Consider the following 17,358-nt stretch of genomic DNA (forward strand, 5'->3'; position numbering starts at 1 on the left):
TGGTCTGCAGAACTCCTGCAGGCTTTAGCATACCTGCACTCGAATAAGTTAAGTTGCTAATCCCCCAAAGCTGTAAAGGATTTGCTATTCTGCATTTTTCACATTCTGCTATGTTAAAAAACCACACAATTCAAAATACATTAAAGTAGAAGCTTCACTGATCTATATGTGTAATTAAACTCTGGAATTCATTGCCAGAAAGTAGTAAAAGCGGTTAGCTTAGCAGAGTTTTAAAAAGGTTTGGATGGCTTCCTAAAGGAAAAGTCCATAGACCATTATTAAAATGGACTTGAGGAAAGGCCACTGCTTATTTCTAGAATAAGCAGCATAAAATATATTGTATTGTTTTGGGATCTTGCCAGGTACCTGTTGGAAACAGGATGCTGGGTTTGATGGACCTTCGGTCTGTCCCAGTATGGCAATACTTATGTACTTTATGTAAGACATTCTATGGGCCTGATATTCAGGCCATGTCTGGGCTCTGGCATTGAATTTCTGGGTATATGAAGCCAGCAAAAATATAGCTGGTTAAATGTGATATTTGGCACTTAATCAGCTATGAAGTCCTGTATAAAGACAGGACTACATTTTATGGGGTCTTATTTATGCAGTTATCTTAGCCGGTTAAGTGCCAGCTCCACCCCTGGAATGCTCCCATAATAGCCGGTTTTGACTTTGACGGTAACCGGGCATTTTTAGCAACACTATCTGGTTAAATGCTACTCCAAATGTCTGGTTACCCCAGGGCAAACAATTTAAATGGCCAGGTGCCGAAAAAGGAGATGGTCATGGGCGTATTGGGGTGGAATGGAGGGCGTGGTTTTGAATTACACACGTAATTACAAATAAAGGTGCTCCACATGTAAATTTAGGCACAGGCATTTGCATTATGTTTTCATTAGTGCAAATGGTGGCGTCTAATTTTACGCATGACCACAACGCTTAAGCATTATTCTACAAACTGCATCAAACTTTAGGCATAGATACAGAATACTGCATAAGCGGGTTTTTGCAGCACCAATTTTGTTAGGCACTATTTACTGAATCTAGCCCCATGTACTTATCTTTAAAAGGCTGGTAAAAATTCTTTTGTCATCAACTAAATATCGATGTTTTGGCTGAATGTCGCCTTCAGGGGGGTCAGATCTTCAAAGGACACTGTTGGAGCACTGCTTCTGTCTGAAGTATGCCAAACATAAAGAACCAGGGCCGCAGAGAGAGGGGGCAAGATTCCCCAGGCCCAGCCTCCAAGGGGGACCTGGTGCCAGAAGGTTCTGCTCCCTCGGTCCGTCTCTCTCCTGCTCCTGTGTGTTGAGACCCGGGTGAAACCTGGCACACAGGAGCAGGAGAGTGACAGACTGAGGGAAGAGCAGATGCAGGAAGATAAGAGGGGTAGCGGTTTGCGGCCCAAGTTGGGGGGCGGGGGGGGGACACTTGCCCTGGGCACGGTTCTGTCTCTCAGCAGCTCTGTCTGACACACAATACTTGAACCTCTCTGGCGCGTTATTCAGAATTCCAAAGACCTGGGCTAAAATCCTTGGGTTTCTATCTGAATTCCCAATTGTCGGTGTGTTCAAGTTGTGCCCAGAAGCTATTGCTTATGACTAATAAAAGTCAATCAGTAGAAATAACTATATACCAATTACTATACACCCCACAAGCTTGAACGCTAAAAGTTGGAAAGTGAGGCATGGCGGGGAGAGCAAACCAAAACAAACCTGTGCACAAAATTATATTTTTCTAGACTTTTTATTTTTCAAGAATATATTTTTGTATTGAAACATTGGGCCTACATCCTTAACAAATTAAAAAAATGGCAGCCTCATTTCCACACTTGTGCATCATCATTTAAAAATAATTAATACAAAGCACCAAATGAACATTTTTGAACAAGAATCCATCCTTGATACAAACAAAACCTTTACTACATAGAGAATTACTTAACTATTCAGGAAGATAGGATATACTTCAAGAGGAAGCGGTCTGTTTTACCTATACAACCCGAGACATTTTATACATTCAGAATTCTTACAGATTGTAGCTTCTTAATAATAACATTGCTTGTTGCTCTAAAAATCCATAAAATGAATATAAATAAATAAACTATTAAGCTTTAAAAGTTGCAAGAAGAATACATTGTGCAAAAACTTTGACAATCTACATCCTATGCAAATACCCTGACTAAAATATAGATTATGGGCCATATTCAATGAAGATTTTTCACAAATGTCCTTTGTGAAGCAGGCCCTATGTGTGCCACCCTACTCCGTCTTGGCTGCACACAAATGTCTTATTTGTTCGGAAGTTGATTTTAGCACTTTCAGAACTTCTGCATCTCGGAAGCCGATTAATAGCTCCGTCAGATTGGCTTAGCAATAGAAATGATTCCAATGGTAGCCATTTTTGAGCTCACCATTTTGTTTTGAAGAAAAATGACTCAAGAGTGTTCTTCAAAGTTCAATTCATGAATTTTAGTCTTAGAAAAGAGAGAGAAAGTACCGTAGCGTGTCCAGACCCAGCTGTTATTCCTTCTCTAAGTAAGCAATGGCACCTGAATCACATTTCATCCTGGAGATACAGCAACGTCAACCAAGCTTAGTAAGCTGCAGGTCTCCATTTATTTTTATTGTATCAATTGCCGCTAATGTTTCGACACGATGGTAGAAATCAAAAAGCTGATGTCCATCCACAAAGACTCGAAACCGTGGGTGCTCACAAAGTATTTCAACCTGCAGAAAACGTAAATAAATCCGATATGACATATAATTATAACATGAAATCGTTTACTGAGCCCTTGTAAAAGGTATTTGAAAGTGACACAAACATAAAAACTACATTTTAAATAACCGTAGAAACCACTTACTAAAGTACAGAAAGTTTTGCATTTATCGCACTTTAGCAGCAAAAATTAATGCGCAGTAACTGTTAATGCACAGTACATGCAAAGGCTGTACAGTAATTGTTTGAGGCGTGTGCTGCACGTCCTCTGCAGTTACTGCACAGAAATGTACTTTACTGCATGGATGCACTTAGCACCTCCTTTTGAGGAGGCCATAAGTACACTCAGGCAAAGCATGCACTTGGGACTAGATTCAGTAAATGACACTGAAAAAAAAATCTGGACGGAGCGCTATTCTATAAACGTCGCTCCGAGTTGCGTACTGTTTCATAGAATAGTGCTTAGGACTAGATTCTATATATGGTGCCTGAAAAAAAATCGATATGGAAAATATTTCCGCATAGGTGTACTCTGTAAAACACGCCTAGGTTTAGGCGCGGTTTATAGAATACGTCTAGCGGTCCGTGCCTGCGCTTAACTCTAGGCGCGTCCATTTACGCCAATTAAAACGTGGTATAAATGACGGGGCCTAAGTTTGACGTGGAGCAGGAAGATTTTCAGAACACCCACGGTCTGCCCATTCCACGCCCCTTTTTGGCAGAGCACATTAGAATTTACACTCACCACTTTACAGAATACACCTAGCAATCTGTGAGTGTAATTTCTAATTAATGTCAATTAGTGTCAATAATTGCTTAAGTGGCAATTATCAGTACTAATTATTTATTTAGTTAAGACATTTATATCCCACATTATCCCAAACAAGTTTGAGTTCAATGTGGCTTACAATAAACAGTATAGGATACATAACAAAGTGCATAAGAAAATAATTTGTTGTAAGAATCCAATATTATAATACAGTATCATAAACATACTGGGATAGCTATGGATGTTTAACATTTGGAAAATCCTATTATGAATGAGAAATTGTACATGAAGCAAAGAGAAAGTTAATGGTAAATACAGTAATAACCAATTCAGGTAATAATTAACCCCCCTGTTTACTAAAGCTAAGCTCGTGTTAACTGCAGTAGGATCCATTTTATTGGTATGGGCCCTGCTGCAGATAACTCGAGCTAAGCTTTAGTAAACAACCCCCTAATTGTTTGAGATATGGTTGTTCTTTGTGAGGGTCTGTTTGAATAGGAACGATTTGAGGATTTTGCGGAATCTAGTATATTCTTGTATATTTCTTATTTTGGGTGGTAAGGAGTTCCACCATTTGGTTCCTAGGTAAGTGAAGACTGCAGAGTGGACAGTTTTGTAGATCAGTTTTTTGCAATTTGGGAGGTGTAGTCCAAGATAGTTTCTTGCCTTATATTCAGTGTTTCTTTGAAGTAAGTTTATTAATGGCACCATATAGTCTGGAGTTGTCCATTTAGTATTTGAAAGATAAAGGTATATAATTTGAAGGTGATTCATGCTTTGATGGGAAGCCAGTGTAATTTGATTAATAAAGGAAAGACGCTTTGATTGGTTTGTTAAGTAATTAAATTGCGTGCGCAAATCCAGAATATGACCGGATCTGAATGCATAATTTAGGTTGCGCTACATAGAATCCAGGGATTAGTGCTGATTTCTGCTCCAAACTTTGTGTGCGAGAATTTACACCAACTGAAACCTGGTGTGAATCCTGGTGCATACATTAGGTGCGGATACCCAACATTCAGTAACACTGCATGCATCTTTAGTGACTGCCTCTGACCAGCCCATGTCCCTCCCATAGCCACACACCCTTTTGAGTCGTGTGCGGATCTTTAAAGAATAGCGTGTAGCGAGATATGTGTGCAAATCCAAATTGTTGCCAATTATTGGTGCTAATTGACTTGTTAGCCAATTGGTTGCATGTGCATCTCAGAACAGCGTGCAATTTTGTGTAGATAAATTTATGTGCCATTTACAGAATCTGGGGGTTTAGGGACCCTTTTACAAAGGGGCTTTTAAAACGGCCCTGGTATGCGGGAAAAATGCCTCCCCACCCACTAATGCAAGGTCCTTTTTCCTGCAGCTTGGTAAAAGGACCCCTTAATACAAAAATTAGCGTGCACTGTCAAGCCACTGCAGTAACAGTTACCACGTTCGTGTGATAACAGTGCATGCTAAGGAGTAAATTCTTTACGTGGTGCCTAATAATCGGCACCGAACATTTTACGTGCTGAGCGCTGTCTATAAAGGGCATGCGTCCTTTATAGAACAGCGCTTAGGGCATAAACCACACCTAACTTTAGGTGCTGGCAATTATGCCTGCTAAAAGCAGGTGTAAATTCTGACATCTAAATTAGGCACGGTTTGGCTGAATTCTATATTTACACGCGTAAAATTCTGGAACGCCCCCAAAATGCCCCTAACCATGCCCCCACAAATTTACATGCAGATTATAGAATACGATCTGTGTGAAAATCCTAATTAGCGATTATTGGTGCTGATTGAGTTGTCAAGCAATTTGGCTACACACGCTGAGTGGCACACACAACTTTACTTGCCATCTACAGAATCCGGGGGGGCGGGGGGGGGGGGGGTAAGTGCTTTAATGCACTTTAGTAAAAGGACCTCATTAGCCTTAATTTTTAATACAGAATAATTGGGACTCCATTACCTCACACAATATGGATATATGATGTATTATCTGGTGTGTTGGAGTTTTTGTTTGTTCATAATATAATGTATATTGTTTTTGTTCCTAATATGTTTTATGTCTTATTTTTATTATTTTTACTTATTACTTTAAAAACATACCCTCCTGTTTACAAAGCTGCACTAGCGGCTGCCGTGTGGCAATGCAGACACCCGTGTCAGCATTACTGCACCAGCAGCCACTAACGCAGCTTTGTAAATGGAGGGATAGACTGCAAAATTGATTGATGACCACTGAGTGCAGTGTACACAAGAACATGCAAACACACAAAAAAATCAGACTTACTACACACAAGCATACAATAAACATTTAAATCAATGACATCAATTAAAGCATACTAACAACCCACAAAAGCGTCATTCAGTAAAAAAAAAAAAAAAAAAACTTTAACTGTTTTCAAAATATCTTTACATTATCCTCTGCACACAGTACTGCTGGAACAAAATTCTCCAACCTTGAGCCTGCACCAGCAAATACCATCGCTGTTTTGCCACCTTCAACAAAGGAACCCTCAATGGATTAATATCGTTAGGGAAAAAAGAAAACAAACTTCACTGGCCGATAAGGTGCAAGCAACCTATAAAAATAATCAGGAGCAGTTCCAGGGTTATTAAATAGTTTATAAACCAATAGACAAACCTCTGGTGAGATGTGCTCCCTTTTCACACAACTTACAAGCAAATCAAGCTGCTGAATTCTGCACAGTTTGCAACACATAAATGTAATGCAACCACTGGTGATGGATGATAAAATTTGCAACAAATAAATAAATGACCACCAATTCTAGGCTGAATTTTGTTTGACGACAGTACTACATCCATATTAACACTACATAGTATTGCTGAACACAACTCTAATCTGTAGCATGGTATGGCATTTTTTACGCCATCAGTCGCAGTGAAGCCAGCCGAAGAGAAAGTTAAAGTCACTATCTAACAGGATGGTAAACAATTATGAGACAGGAAGAATATGAAAGAGCTTGGAGCAATTGAGGGAGATACATGACTACTAAATTACATTCAGCTGAATTAGATCCTTCCCTGGCTATGGGCTCACATGATCTTTCATGTATCGAGTCCTGCACCTGCCCAGCTACCTCTCCTTCCTAATTCCTCAAGGTTGGGGTTGTGTTGGTACTGCACTGACTTCAACATGCAAACTGGGCTCACTATCTTCCAGATGCGGAAGCTAGCTCACAAGCTTGACCTTGCCCACTGGTAGACAAATGTTTTTGAATAGTATAAGTTGTACTTATTACCTTGTACCAATTAATCAATTTGTGTTCTACACCTCACTCTGATAGTGGAATGAGTCATGAATTATTCTTATCATCACAATGTCACTTGATCCTTTGATGTCAGCACTTCCTATATCAAATGTACACAATGCCATGTGGACACATTCTATAAGCCGTGGTCTGGTTCCAAGTCAAAGATTCGGTGAGGGTCTGCCGGGGCAGAGCAACGCCGAGATCCCACAACAAAATAACATTAGCACAGAAAGGAGTGAGAAAATAGACCAGGCAAACCAGAAGCAAACGAGGAGACTTCAAACGATGATAAACAGTTTATTGATAAAAACTGACACAGTACTGTGTTTCGGCTGCTATCCTGCTTCAGGAAACTTTATATAAAATATAACATAACATCAATTGGTCAGTAAACACTGGTACAATGAGATGAAGAAATATGGTCTTTAAAAAGACCTTTTTGTAAAAAAAATCCATAGATGCTGAGTATGCAACACCTCACCACACTCAGGATCTACGGATTTTTTACAAGAAGGTCTTTTTAAAGACTGTATTTCTTCATCTCCTTATTTCTTCATCTCATTCTACCAGCGTTCACTGACCAATTGATGTTTTTATGTATTTTATATAAAGACACCTGAAGCAGGCTAACAGCCGAAACACGGTACTGTGTCAGTTTTCATCAATGAACTGTTTATCATTGTTTGAAGTCTCCTCGTTTGCTTCTGGTTTGCCTGGTCTAATTCCCAATCCTTTCTGTGCTAGTGACACATTGTGCACATAAATATATTAAATACCAGCACTTATGTGAATACGTGTGCACTTACCTATGAAAGTGCAGGAGGCCTAAGCACTATTCTGTACAACCCCCTAGATTCTATATACTGCGCCTAGCGTTCCCCACCGAAATCCAAGCATATTCTGTAACATTGTGTGTAGCTTAATTGGCTTAACAAGCCAATCAGCATTGTTAACAGCACTAAACAAGCAATAATGAGCACTAATTGGCACTAATTAGAATTTATGTGCATAACTTGCTAAGAATATTCTGGGACACACTGCAACTAAATTCTAATGTGCACAGGCAAAAAGGGGTGTGGTTATGGGAGGGGAATGGGCATTTCATGGGTGTTACAAAATTTACACGCGCTGTTATAGAACATGGCCCAATGCGCCTAAATCTACACGCCAGGATTTACGCTACGTTTTCATTGGTGTAAATGGAGGTGCGTAGCTTTAGGCGCTAGGATATCAATTAAGCGTATTCTATGTTCCACTCCTAAACATAGGCGCCCCTTATAGAATATGCTTAGGCAGAAATGTTTTCTGCGCAGATTTTCTGGGCGCCATATAGAGAATTTCCCCTATAGCGCATAAATGTAAGGGAGGGTAGGACATGGATAGATCTCCCACTTCTGCATGTAACTTACAAAATACTTCAAGTTATGTGCATCCGTGCTGCATTTCCATGCTAGTTACTGCGGCCACGTAAATGTTAGGCACATTGGGCCCAATATTCAACTGGCGGTGATCAGTGTTTTGCTGATCGCTGCCGGCACTAAACCTGGAAATTTAATGCTGGGCCATGACCTGTGTGATATTCAGCATTTAACCGGCCAAGTGCAAACTCCGCCCCCAAAACAGCCATTTTTCAGTTAGGCGCTAACCAGCTTTCAGCGGCGCTTACCGGTTAAGTGCCACTGAAAAGAACTGGTTAGCCACGAGCAGGTGATTTAACTGGCCAGGAACAGTTTCTGGCCGGTTAAGTCATGCTGAATATCGACCCCACTGTTACCAGATTCCGCTAGTATTGTAAAACGGAATCGGGGCACATTACAGAATAAGCTTCCACCGCCCTTCTTTGGAGCACCTAAATGGAGGTGCCTAGTTGTCCCCCCCCCCCCCCCCCCCCCACTTCCCCGTAGAGGATCATTTTGTAATAGGGTACATAAGCAGGGAAGGCACATAGATGCACATATTGAACTAGGTTCTATAAAAGACGACTAAAAAAAGAACAAAATAGCGCTTAGTGCTATTCAATAAACTATGCTTACAGTTAGGTGTGGTTTAAAGAATAGTGCTTGCTTTTGGCGCCTAATCACCCTCCCTATTCATGTTACCTACACTGACTACATAGTTTGTAACCTTTAGATTGTAAGCTCTCTTGAGCAGGGACTGTCCTTCCCCATGTTAAACTTGTACAGCGCTGCGTAACCCTGGCAGCGCTATAGAAATGCTAAGTAGTAGTAGTAGTAGTAGATGTGACTGTTTACATCAATGAAAACCTGCTGTAAATCCCCACATGTAAATTAGGCGTGAATTCCCCCTAATTCTATAACAATGTGCATAAATTTTAGGAATGCCACTGACTACTGGTGGTTGGGAGGCGGGAAATACTGCTGGGCAGACTTGTACGGTCTGTGCCCTGAAAAAGGCAAGTACAAATCAAGGTAAGGTATACATGAGTTTATCTTGTTGGGCAGACTGGATGGACCATGCAGGTCTTTTTCTGCCGTCATCTACTATGTTACTATGACCTGCCCATGCCCCTCTTATAGTCACATCCCCTTCTGAGTCCATGCACTAGAACTTACGCACACCTGTTTGTAAATTGTGCCTAAAAAGATGTGTGTGTAAATTCTAATTATTGCCAATTAGTGCTAATTGCTTGTTACTGTCCAATTATTAGCAATGATTGGCTTGTTATTCAATTAAGTTTCAAGCACAAGTTGGATGTGTGCCCAAATTTGCATGCACAACTCGAAGAACTATACATAGAATCCAGGGGATTGTGTCTGTTTTCTGAAGGAAGTGTATGCATCCCTGTGCCTTTATAAACTATGGGCCCCTTTTAAAAAGCGGCCTAAAAAGGAAGTACCACCGGGCTACTGCTGCAGCCCAGCGGTAGTTTCCACCCCCACAGCACTGTCATATCTGGCGCTACAAAAATATTTTTGTAGTGCCGGTGTGTACCCGGTGGTAATCGGGCAGTGCTGCGGGAGCCTTTACCGCCACCTCAGTGGCTCCTCCCCCCCCCCCCCCCCCCCCCGAAATGGCCAGGCGACAAGTGATTCACATCCTGAAAACAGAGAGACCTACCTTTTACCCACTGTGGTAAAAGGGGGCCTTGACGCACGTCAAAAACATGTGCCGTCGCCTGCAGAAGGCCTCCTTTTCCCGCAGCTTGGTAAAAGGGGTCCTATATGCTCCCACACAACGTTAGACCCATTCACAGGCAGGAGTATGCATCAGTAGGAGCTGGTGCCATCTGCCTGTATTTTCTAACATACATCCAAGTGCCAATCCTGCCCCCCATGTTCCACATATTCTGTGTGCCTGGGAAGGCTTACCGAGACAATTCTATAAATCAGCGCCTCAGTCTAGGTGTTCCGATGCTGTACACTTAGTGCCAAGTCTATAACAGCTTCTTGGTGCCAAGATTCCAGTATAGGATACTAGCCTAAGTCATCGTTGCCACACCCGTGTTTAGACGCACTCTCTTACACCATGTCAATGACAAGTGTAAGTTGGCACGCCTAGGTGTGCCAAGTGGGGTATGTAATTTGGAGTAGCTAGGACATTGTTTCCCAAGTCAGTTCTGGAGTACCCCCTTGCCAGTCAGGTTTTCAGGATATACACAATGAACCTGCATGAAAGAGATTTGCATACAATGGAGGCAGTGTATGCAAATCAATTTTATGCATATTTATTGTGGGTAACAAGAAAACAAATAGGCAATCGATCTACAAGACCCAGCATGGAAAAAAAGAAGCAGTAGATCTAAAAAAAAAAAACCCTCCAATTTATTCACCACTAAAATAATAAATACATAAATAATTAAAAGCCCGACAGCCATGTTTCGTCCTATAAAAGGGGTGTCACGGGCTTGGAACAGAACTGTCAATGAACATACAAAAACACATTAGTATAAATAACAAAATCAAAAGGTAGATACATACAAAAATGTTTAGAAGGCCATAAGTAAAAACACAAATAATTGTTCACCATCCATATGCGTGCTATGCCTTAAATAAATATATCTTAATATATCCCCAGTGGTGTTGACAGAACGCTTCACCTACTGGTTATAAACTACTGAAAACAAAAGAGAAATTAGAAACTTGTTGAAGATCTCTGAATAAATAGTAAATTACACACTAAATAATATTGCATATCACAATATTATTTAGTGTGTACTTTACTATTATGAATGGTTAACAATTATTTATGTTTAGTCTTTATTTTTCTTTTTTTTATGATACGTTTTGATTTTATCATTTATACTAACATGTTTTTGTATGCTCATTGACAGTTCTGTTCCAAGCCCCTGACGCAGCCCTTTGAGAGTGCAAAACATGACCGTATTGGGTTTTTAATTATTTATGTATTTATTATTTTTATATTATTTATTATTTTATAATATGTATTATTTTATATTTACATTTATTATTATTTATCTGTATTTATTATTTTAGTAGTGAATAAATTAAACATTTTGGAGTTTTTTTCAGATCTACTGCTTCCAAATTTATTGTGGATTGTGGATACCCTGAAAACCTGACTGGCAAGGGGATACTACTCCAGGACCGACTTGGGAAACACTGAACTAGCAGCCATGCCCGTGGCCCGCCCGCCCACATTATGCCCCCCTTGCACTTAGGTGCTACCTTATAGAATAGTGTCTAGCACACATAAGGGCCCTTTTACTAAGCAATGGTAGGGCTAACACGTGAGTAGTGTATGCCAAATCAACAATACCTCAGAAGTAGAACAGGCACTTGGCAGTAATTCCAAAGTTGGCACACACTGTTTCCCATGGTAGAAAATATTTTTCTATTTTCTACCACAGGAGGCGTTCCTGGCGGTGATCGGCAGTGAAGCCACATTGGTGCATGCAGTCTGATTAACGCACGAGTCGTGCATGAGCCCTTTCTGCCAAGTCAATGGGTGGCAGTAAGGGCTCAGGCAGTAAATAGCCGCACGCTACTTTCAATATTAATGCACAACCATTTACTGCCTCACTAATAAAAGGCCTTTTCCCCAGCTGCGGTAAAAAAAATGGCCTAGCGCATGCAAATTTCACACGTTCAAACTAGCACAGGCCACTTTTGATGGCAGGCCCCATAGCTGTCTGTCAATTAATGGTGTATTTGACCTGCGTAAGTGGTATGTACCTATAGGTGCCAGCTTACAGAATTGCCCCATATGTATATTTCGTATAAAAGTAGGCACTATGTTTTTTTGAGTCTTACATTTATGCACATATATCCCCGAGCAATTTTTAACTACTTAATTGAGCATGCAAGATGCTGTTCTGCACACTCAACATCAAACATACACTACCCCCATAATGAATGGTCCCTGGTATCTGTTAGAGCTTACAATCCAGTTAAGGTAGACAAACAGGCAGCTGCAATACAGGACAAATGCTTGTCCTCAACAAAGAGGCAGGGACAAAGACCAGAGTACATTTAATAAAAATCAAATAGATTTTGGATTGTAGTCACGCTTGCAAGTAAAATAAAACTCTCAACACCTTAACCCCGGAGTAATATTCAATGAAGTATCTGCTGGACAAATATGAATTCTGGCATGTACTCCGAGAGCTCACTTACCCTAAATGGTTGATCAGGGATAAATGGAAAGTATGCAATAGTCGATTCTGCGTCACCCCATTCACCAGATACACAAGCGTTCCTGAGAAACTGCTTCTCTGTAAACACAACTTTCAGTTCCATAGCCACATCTGCAGGAGGATCTTCTGATTCCCCACAAGTCAGACGGATGTCAAAACTGTAACACACATGGTAGCAAATTTAAAAAAAAGCACACAAATACCGCTGTTATGCAGCTCTGGCTTACAAATCTAGTTTCCTATGCATAAAGTAGGCACTGTAAAGACATCACCATCAATAAAAAGGCTTTATCCTTAAAAATACTTCCAGGGTTTTTTCTCTTTGTACTGAATCAAATGTTTGGAAAAATGGCCCAGACTATTTAAAAGCCACATTCCTCTCGGGATCTGAAGGAGAAATGAGTGCTCTATATTTAGATGTCTTTAAAAAAAAAAAAGCACACACATTGGCAATGATCTGACCAGTCCCTGCAAATTATTTTCATGGGAAACCAAACATTTAGTTAGGGCTCCTCCTTAGCTGGGGAAAAAAGCAGACGAGGCTAGATGCAGAATCCCTTCAAACAGCAATCACAAAAAACTAGGTTACCTCTCAGGGTTGAGGTCCACGATGCCCATCACCAAGATCTTCTTCCCCGGCCTCAGACCTCCTTTTATATGACCGCAAAAAGGTACAGTCTGAAAAGAGAGGGCATAGGCATTAGATAGCACCCGACACTCCCAGACACAAAAAGAAAAAAAAAATCACAACTTCATTGCTGTAGGCCAGAAAATGACAACTATTTACCAGGCGTGGGAAAAACACTTCTGCTTGCACTGGAGATCCTAAAGAACTGTTCAAATGGTCGCCGCCTATTTTCTATAGAAGAGGAGAAGAAAAAAAAAAAAGACAGCCCATGATGATGTTAATTCATTTGAACCTGTTACACGATTTCGCTGCTCAGGAACAGGGGCAGGCAGTGTGGCCAGGCTCTGGATCGGCACTGCTGGAAGGCTGATCGCAGCTGGGGCATATGCCCTAGGGAAGATGAGGGCTTTAAATCAGGATCAGAGGGAATCGGGCAACCCTCTCTGCACCCCCGAGCCCATCGGGTCCTCCGCCGAGGGCACAATGCGCTCGCGCCGCCGGTGCAGAGGTCAGAGGCGCGCGCCGGATCCTCTCTACCCATCCCAGGAGCCGGGCATTGCCCCCGCCGCGCCACTCACCGGCCTGTCGCTCTCCACCAGCGATCCCGCCATCTTGCTGAAGAGTGCCGAACGGTGACGGAAGCGGCGATGGATTAGCTGCTGGAGGAGGAGACTGACGGGGAGGGGAGAGCAGGTCTAGGGCTACCAGAGGGGAGGGAAGAAGGGAGGAGGAGTGAGCCGGCAGGACCCACTGGCAGGGGAAGAAGGTGCAGGAGGGTAAGACTGGTAGGTAATGGGGGAGGAGTGAGGCTATCAGGTAAGAGAAAGAGGAGGGGCGGGGGAGGCCAGGTGTGCGACTGGTAGGCAATGGAGAAAAGGGATAAGGGAGGGAGGGAGGGTCAGATGAGCTTGTCAGGTACTGGGGGAGAAAAGAGGAAAGGGCAGGTCACAGGTGACAGACTGGCAAACAATGGGGGGGGGGGGGTGAGAAGGGACGGGAGACCAGGTATGAGACTGGCAGGCAATGGGGAGGAGGGGGGGATAAAGGAGAGGAGACCAGGTGTGAGATTGACCGGAAGGCTCTCTTACCTATTCTATATGTTCCTTCTTTGCTTATACCATACTGTTAATTAAAATGTTATATTGCTATTGTGTTAGCATTGTAAGTAGTATACTGTGCCACACTTTGTATTATTTGAATGTTTTTACTGCTGTAATTGTCTTTGCTCATGTTTGATTTATTCTTATTGAACACGCCTTGAGTGAATTCCTTCAAAAAGGCAGTAAATACATCCTAATAAATAAATGAGAGGGGGAGAATAGGGTAGGTATGACACTGGCAAGGGGAAAGGGGTATTGAGGAGGGAAAGGCAGGCGTGAGACTGTCAGGCAATTGAGAAAGTGATAGTGGGATAGGAAAGGGAGGAAGGGGCAGGTCACAAATGTGAGACTGGCAGGCAGTGTAGTGGACGGGAAGGTAGGTAGAAAAGGGGAGAGCAGGTGTGGGAGAGGGGAATAAGGAGAGAGGAAGGGAAGGCAATTATGAGACTGGCAGGTAATGGAAGGAGAGGAAGGGGCAGCTATGATCTGGCAGGTAAAGAGGGAGAGGGTCAGCTAGGAAACTAGCAAGTAGGGGGAAGGAAAAGATAGGCAGGTGTGAGACTAGCAGATATGAAACTGGCAAGTTAATGGAAGGATGGGCAGTTATGAAAATGGCAGGTTATGTGGGGGTCGAAGGGCGGTAGGGCAGGTGTGAGAAGCAAGCAATGGAGATTGAGAAAACAGATGGTTGGGCCTGGAGAGGGCAAATATGACAGGGTGCGAGAGGGAAATGGAAAAGTTATAGGTCGGGATCGGGCCAGAGCTCAGGCCCAGCGATATTGGGTCAGGCGGTCTCCATGTGCTGTCTCCAGGCGCCGGTGAATGGCCGATGCCCAGCTCAGGGAGGAGCAGATGGTAGCCTGCAAGGCCTAAGCTGGTCTCCGGGTCCTATGATCAGCGCTGAGCTAGCGGCAGAGCCTGGCAAGAGACGCGCACACGTGGCTCTCTGGCGGCTCTACTAATGCTGCCGCTCGAAATGAAACGCTGCGGGTGACGGACTGTTCTTGGTACCCTCCTGTCAATGATCTACCATAGCAGCAGGGAGCTCCATAAAGACTTTACTTACCTTGATGCAACGTCTGCTGCTAATCTCCATTGCTTTGCTCGCTGCACATTTTACTCTGGTTGCAATAAGACCTCAGTCGATCCACTGAGCTCTCAGACATTTTCTATCATGTTACAGAGAGAAGGGGGGGGGGGAGTGCGGGCAAGAATTCCCCCACCCTTTTGCATCAAAACAGCAGCAAAAGTCAGACTAAGGCTGTCCGAGCGAGCGCTGCTTCTAAACCTGGACTCGATGAGTGTTCGGGTCCATTACCTTCTTGCACGTGGGATGGTGAGGGTAGGGGTGGAATGACAGAAGAGGGCTCGGGTTTCCCTCCTGCGAAGCGGTTAGGTGTACTAGATTCATTACACTGCTGTTTGTAGCAAACCTTCCAGTCTGATCTCCCTGGAATATCTTTCTTTTCGGATTCATTTATTCAGACCTACGATTACATTTCATGTGTTGTTAACCAAATAACCCAGAAGCAAATTATGTAATACAAAGCGCTGAACACAATTAGTAAACTAGCAGAAGCAAGAAGCTATAGCTCTGTTGTTTTGTTTTGTTTTTTTAAATAGATGAAGCTTTCCCTGGCCTTGAGAGCCGCGAGGGGAGCCAAACCACTCAAACATTAAGCCAACCGCCACAACACATTAACTCAACATAAAAACACCTAGGCATATAACTTAAGCACGACTTTCAGAATAAATTAAAATGTTTTTCATACTCTATTTTTTTATCTTAAAAGACAATACAGAGGAAAGTCCCCCACCCCCTCCATGACCACCACAGTAGAACTGTCCAACCGCTAGGTGTTATATACACCCACACCGCACAGGGTTTAGGGAACGTGGGGTTGGAGGGTAGTGGGGAGGGGCGTGCCCGAGAGATTAGTCATGTGATTGGCTAAATATCCCTTAGTACTCCTTGAAGAACGTGCTTTATACTTGACTGACCCGTTAGTTAGGCTGGACTGTGGGCTTTTGTGTTCTTATGGCTGTTGCTTAACTCCATGTGCTCTTATCAGTGGCATTCCCCTTGATGCCACCAGGTGAGTTGGCTTTTAGAGAAGTGAACTAAAAATTAATTGTTCTGGTAGTGCTTAAATGTATAGCCATGACCACTTCAGGCAGTTAGCATACAAAAAAATGTATATAAGGTGATATCCTTTTATTGACGTAACAATACATTTCTTGGTAGCTGATACCCTCTTTTTCAGGTCAAAACGAAATTCGCAAAAGCTGGATTTAACTATATATTTTTATTATTCTGAACCTGTTCAAACTTAAGACCATTGGTTGGGGAGAAACTTTTGAGAAGCTGGAATTAAATTCCACTTGTATGCAGAAAATAATAATGATAGTAAAATTTGTTTATATTCCACATTATCTCCAAACTCTAAATGGATAACATATCAAAAACATGTCATATATAAAAGAACTTTATATTCAACTTTATACTAAAACTGGAGATCATCAAAAATCGTTTATCATTTGTTTACTATACCGGCACTTATTGCATAGGAAGCCAGAACAGTTTACAAGTCAAAAAATACAATAACATACAATATAGTTTAAGCTTGGAAATCCATGATATGATAGGACAGCACAGACAGAACTTCAGTACTGAAGATAATAACATAGACAATTATTACATCAGTCATACACAATTATCTAATGATTTGTGTCTCCTTATATAGTGGAAAGCATTTTTTCATACCTGTGTAATCTTCCTTCTCAAAAAATGTTATATTTCAAAAGCTGTTTGGTAAAAGTAAGTTTTCAGAGCTTTATGGACAAGGGGGTACAATTCTTCTAACCTAATTGATTTTGGAAGGGAATTCCACAATGCAGGAGATAAAAAGAAAAAGGCAGAAGCACAGGTGGATTCCCATCTAGCCTTTGAGGTTGGAGGGGTCACTAATCTATAACTGATCTATTGTCTGTGAGCATAGGAGCCGACTCTGTGGGTGCTTGAGCACCCCCAATATTGAGAAAATTCCTTGCATGTGTCCAGGGAGGGGTTATTTCCACTGGGCTTAGCACCCCCAATAATTTTGAAAAGTTGGCTCCTATGTCTGTGAGTGAACGGAAAGCTTGCGATGGTGTGTAAGGAGTAGTTGAAGGTCGCAAGGTAAGATGGGGTAGCTGAATGAAGCGCTTTAAATGTCAAAATGAAAATTTTACTCTTAAGTCTATCGGGATCCAGTGAAGACGACGTAACAGAG

General features: G+C 42.1%; 1 protein-coding gene across 1 annotated transcript; it reads right to left on the reverse strand.

Annotated features, from left to right (window-relative positions):
* Nucleotides 1–1,735: 1,735 nt before the first annotated feature.
* Nucleotides 1,736–13,702, reverse strand: LGALSL (galectin like). Its single transcript, XM_030196146.1, has 5 exons — nt 13,565–13,702; nt 13,146–13,217; nt 12,948–13,036; nt 12,339–12,516; nt 1,736–2,729 (listed from the first exon to the last, which is right to left on the reverse strand). Exons 1-5 carry the CDS (start codon nt 13,595–13,597, stop codon nt 2,586–2,588), a joined length of 516 nt encoding a protein of 171 aa, XP_030052006.1. The 5' UTR covers nt 13,598–13,702; the 3' UTR covers nt 1,736–2,585.
* Nucleotides 13,703–17,358: the final 3,656 nt, after the last annotated feature.

Source organism: Microcaecilia unicolor, chromosome 3 (assembly GCF_901765095.1).
Source record: "Microcaecilia unicolor chromosome 3, aMicUni1.1, whole genome shotgun sequence".
Classification (NCBI taxonomy): domain Eukaryota; kingdom Metazoa; phylum Chordata; class Amphibia; order Gymnophiona; family Siphonopidae; genus Microcaecilia; species Microcaecilia unicolor.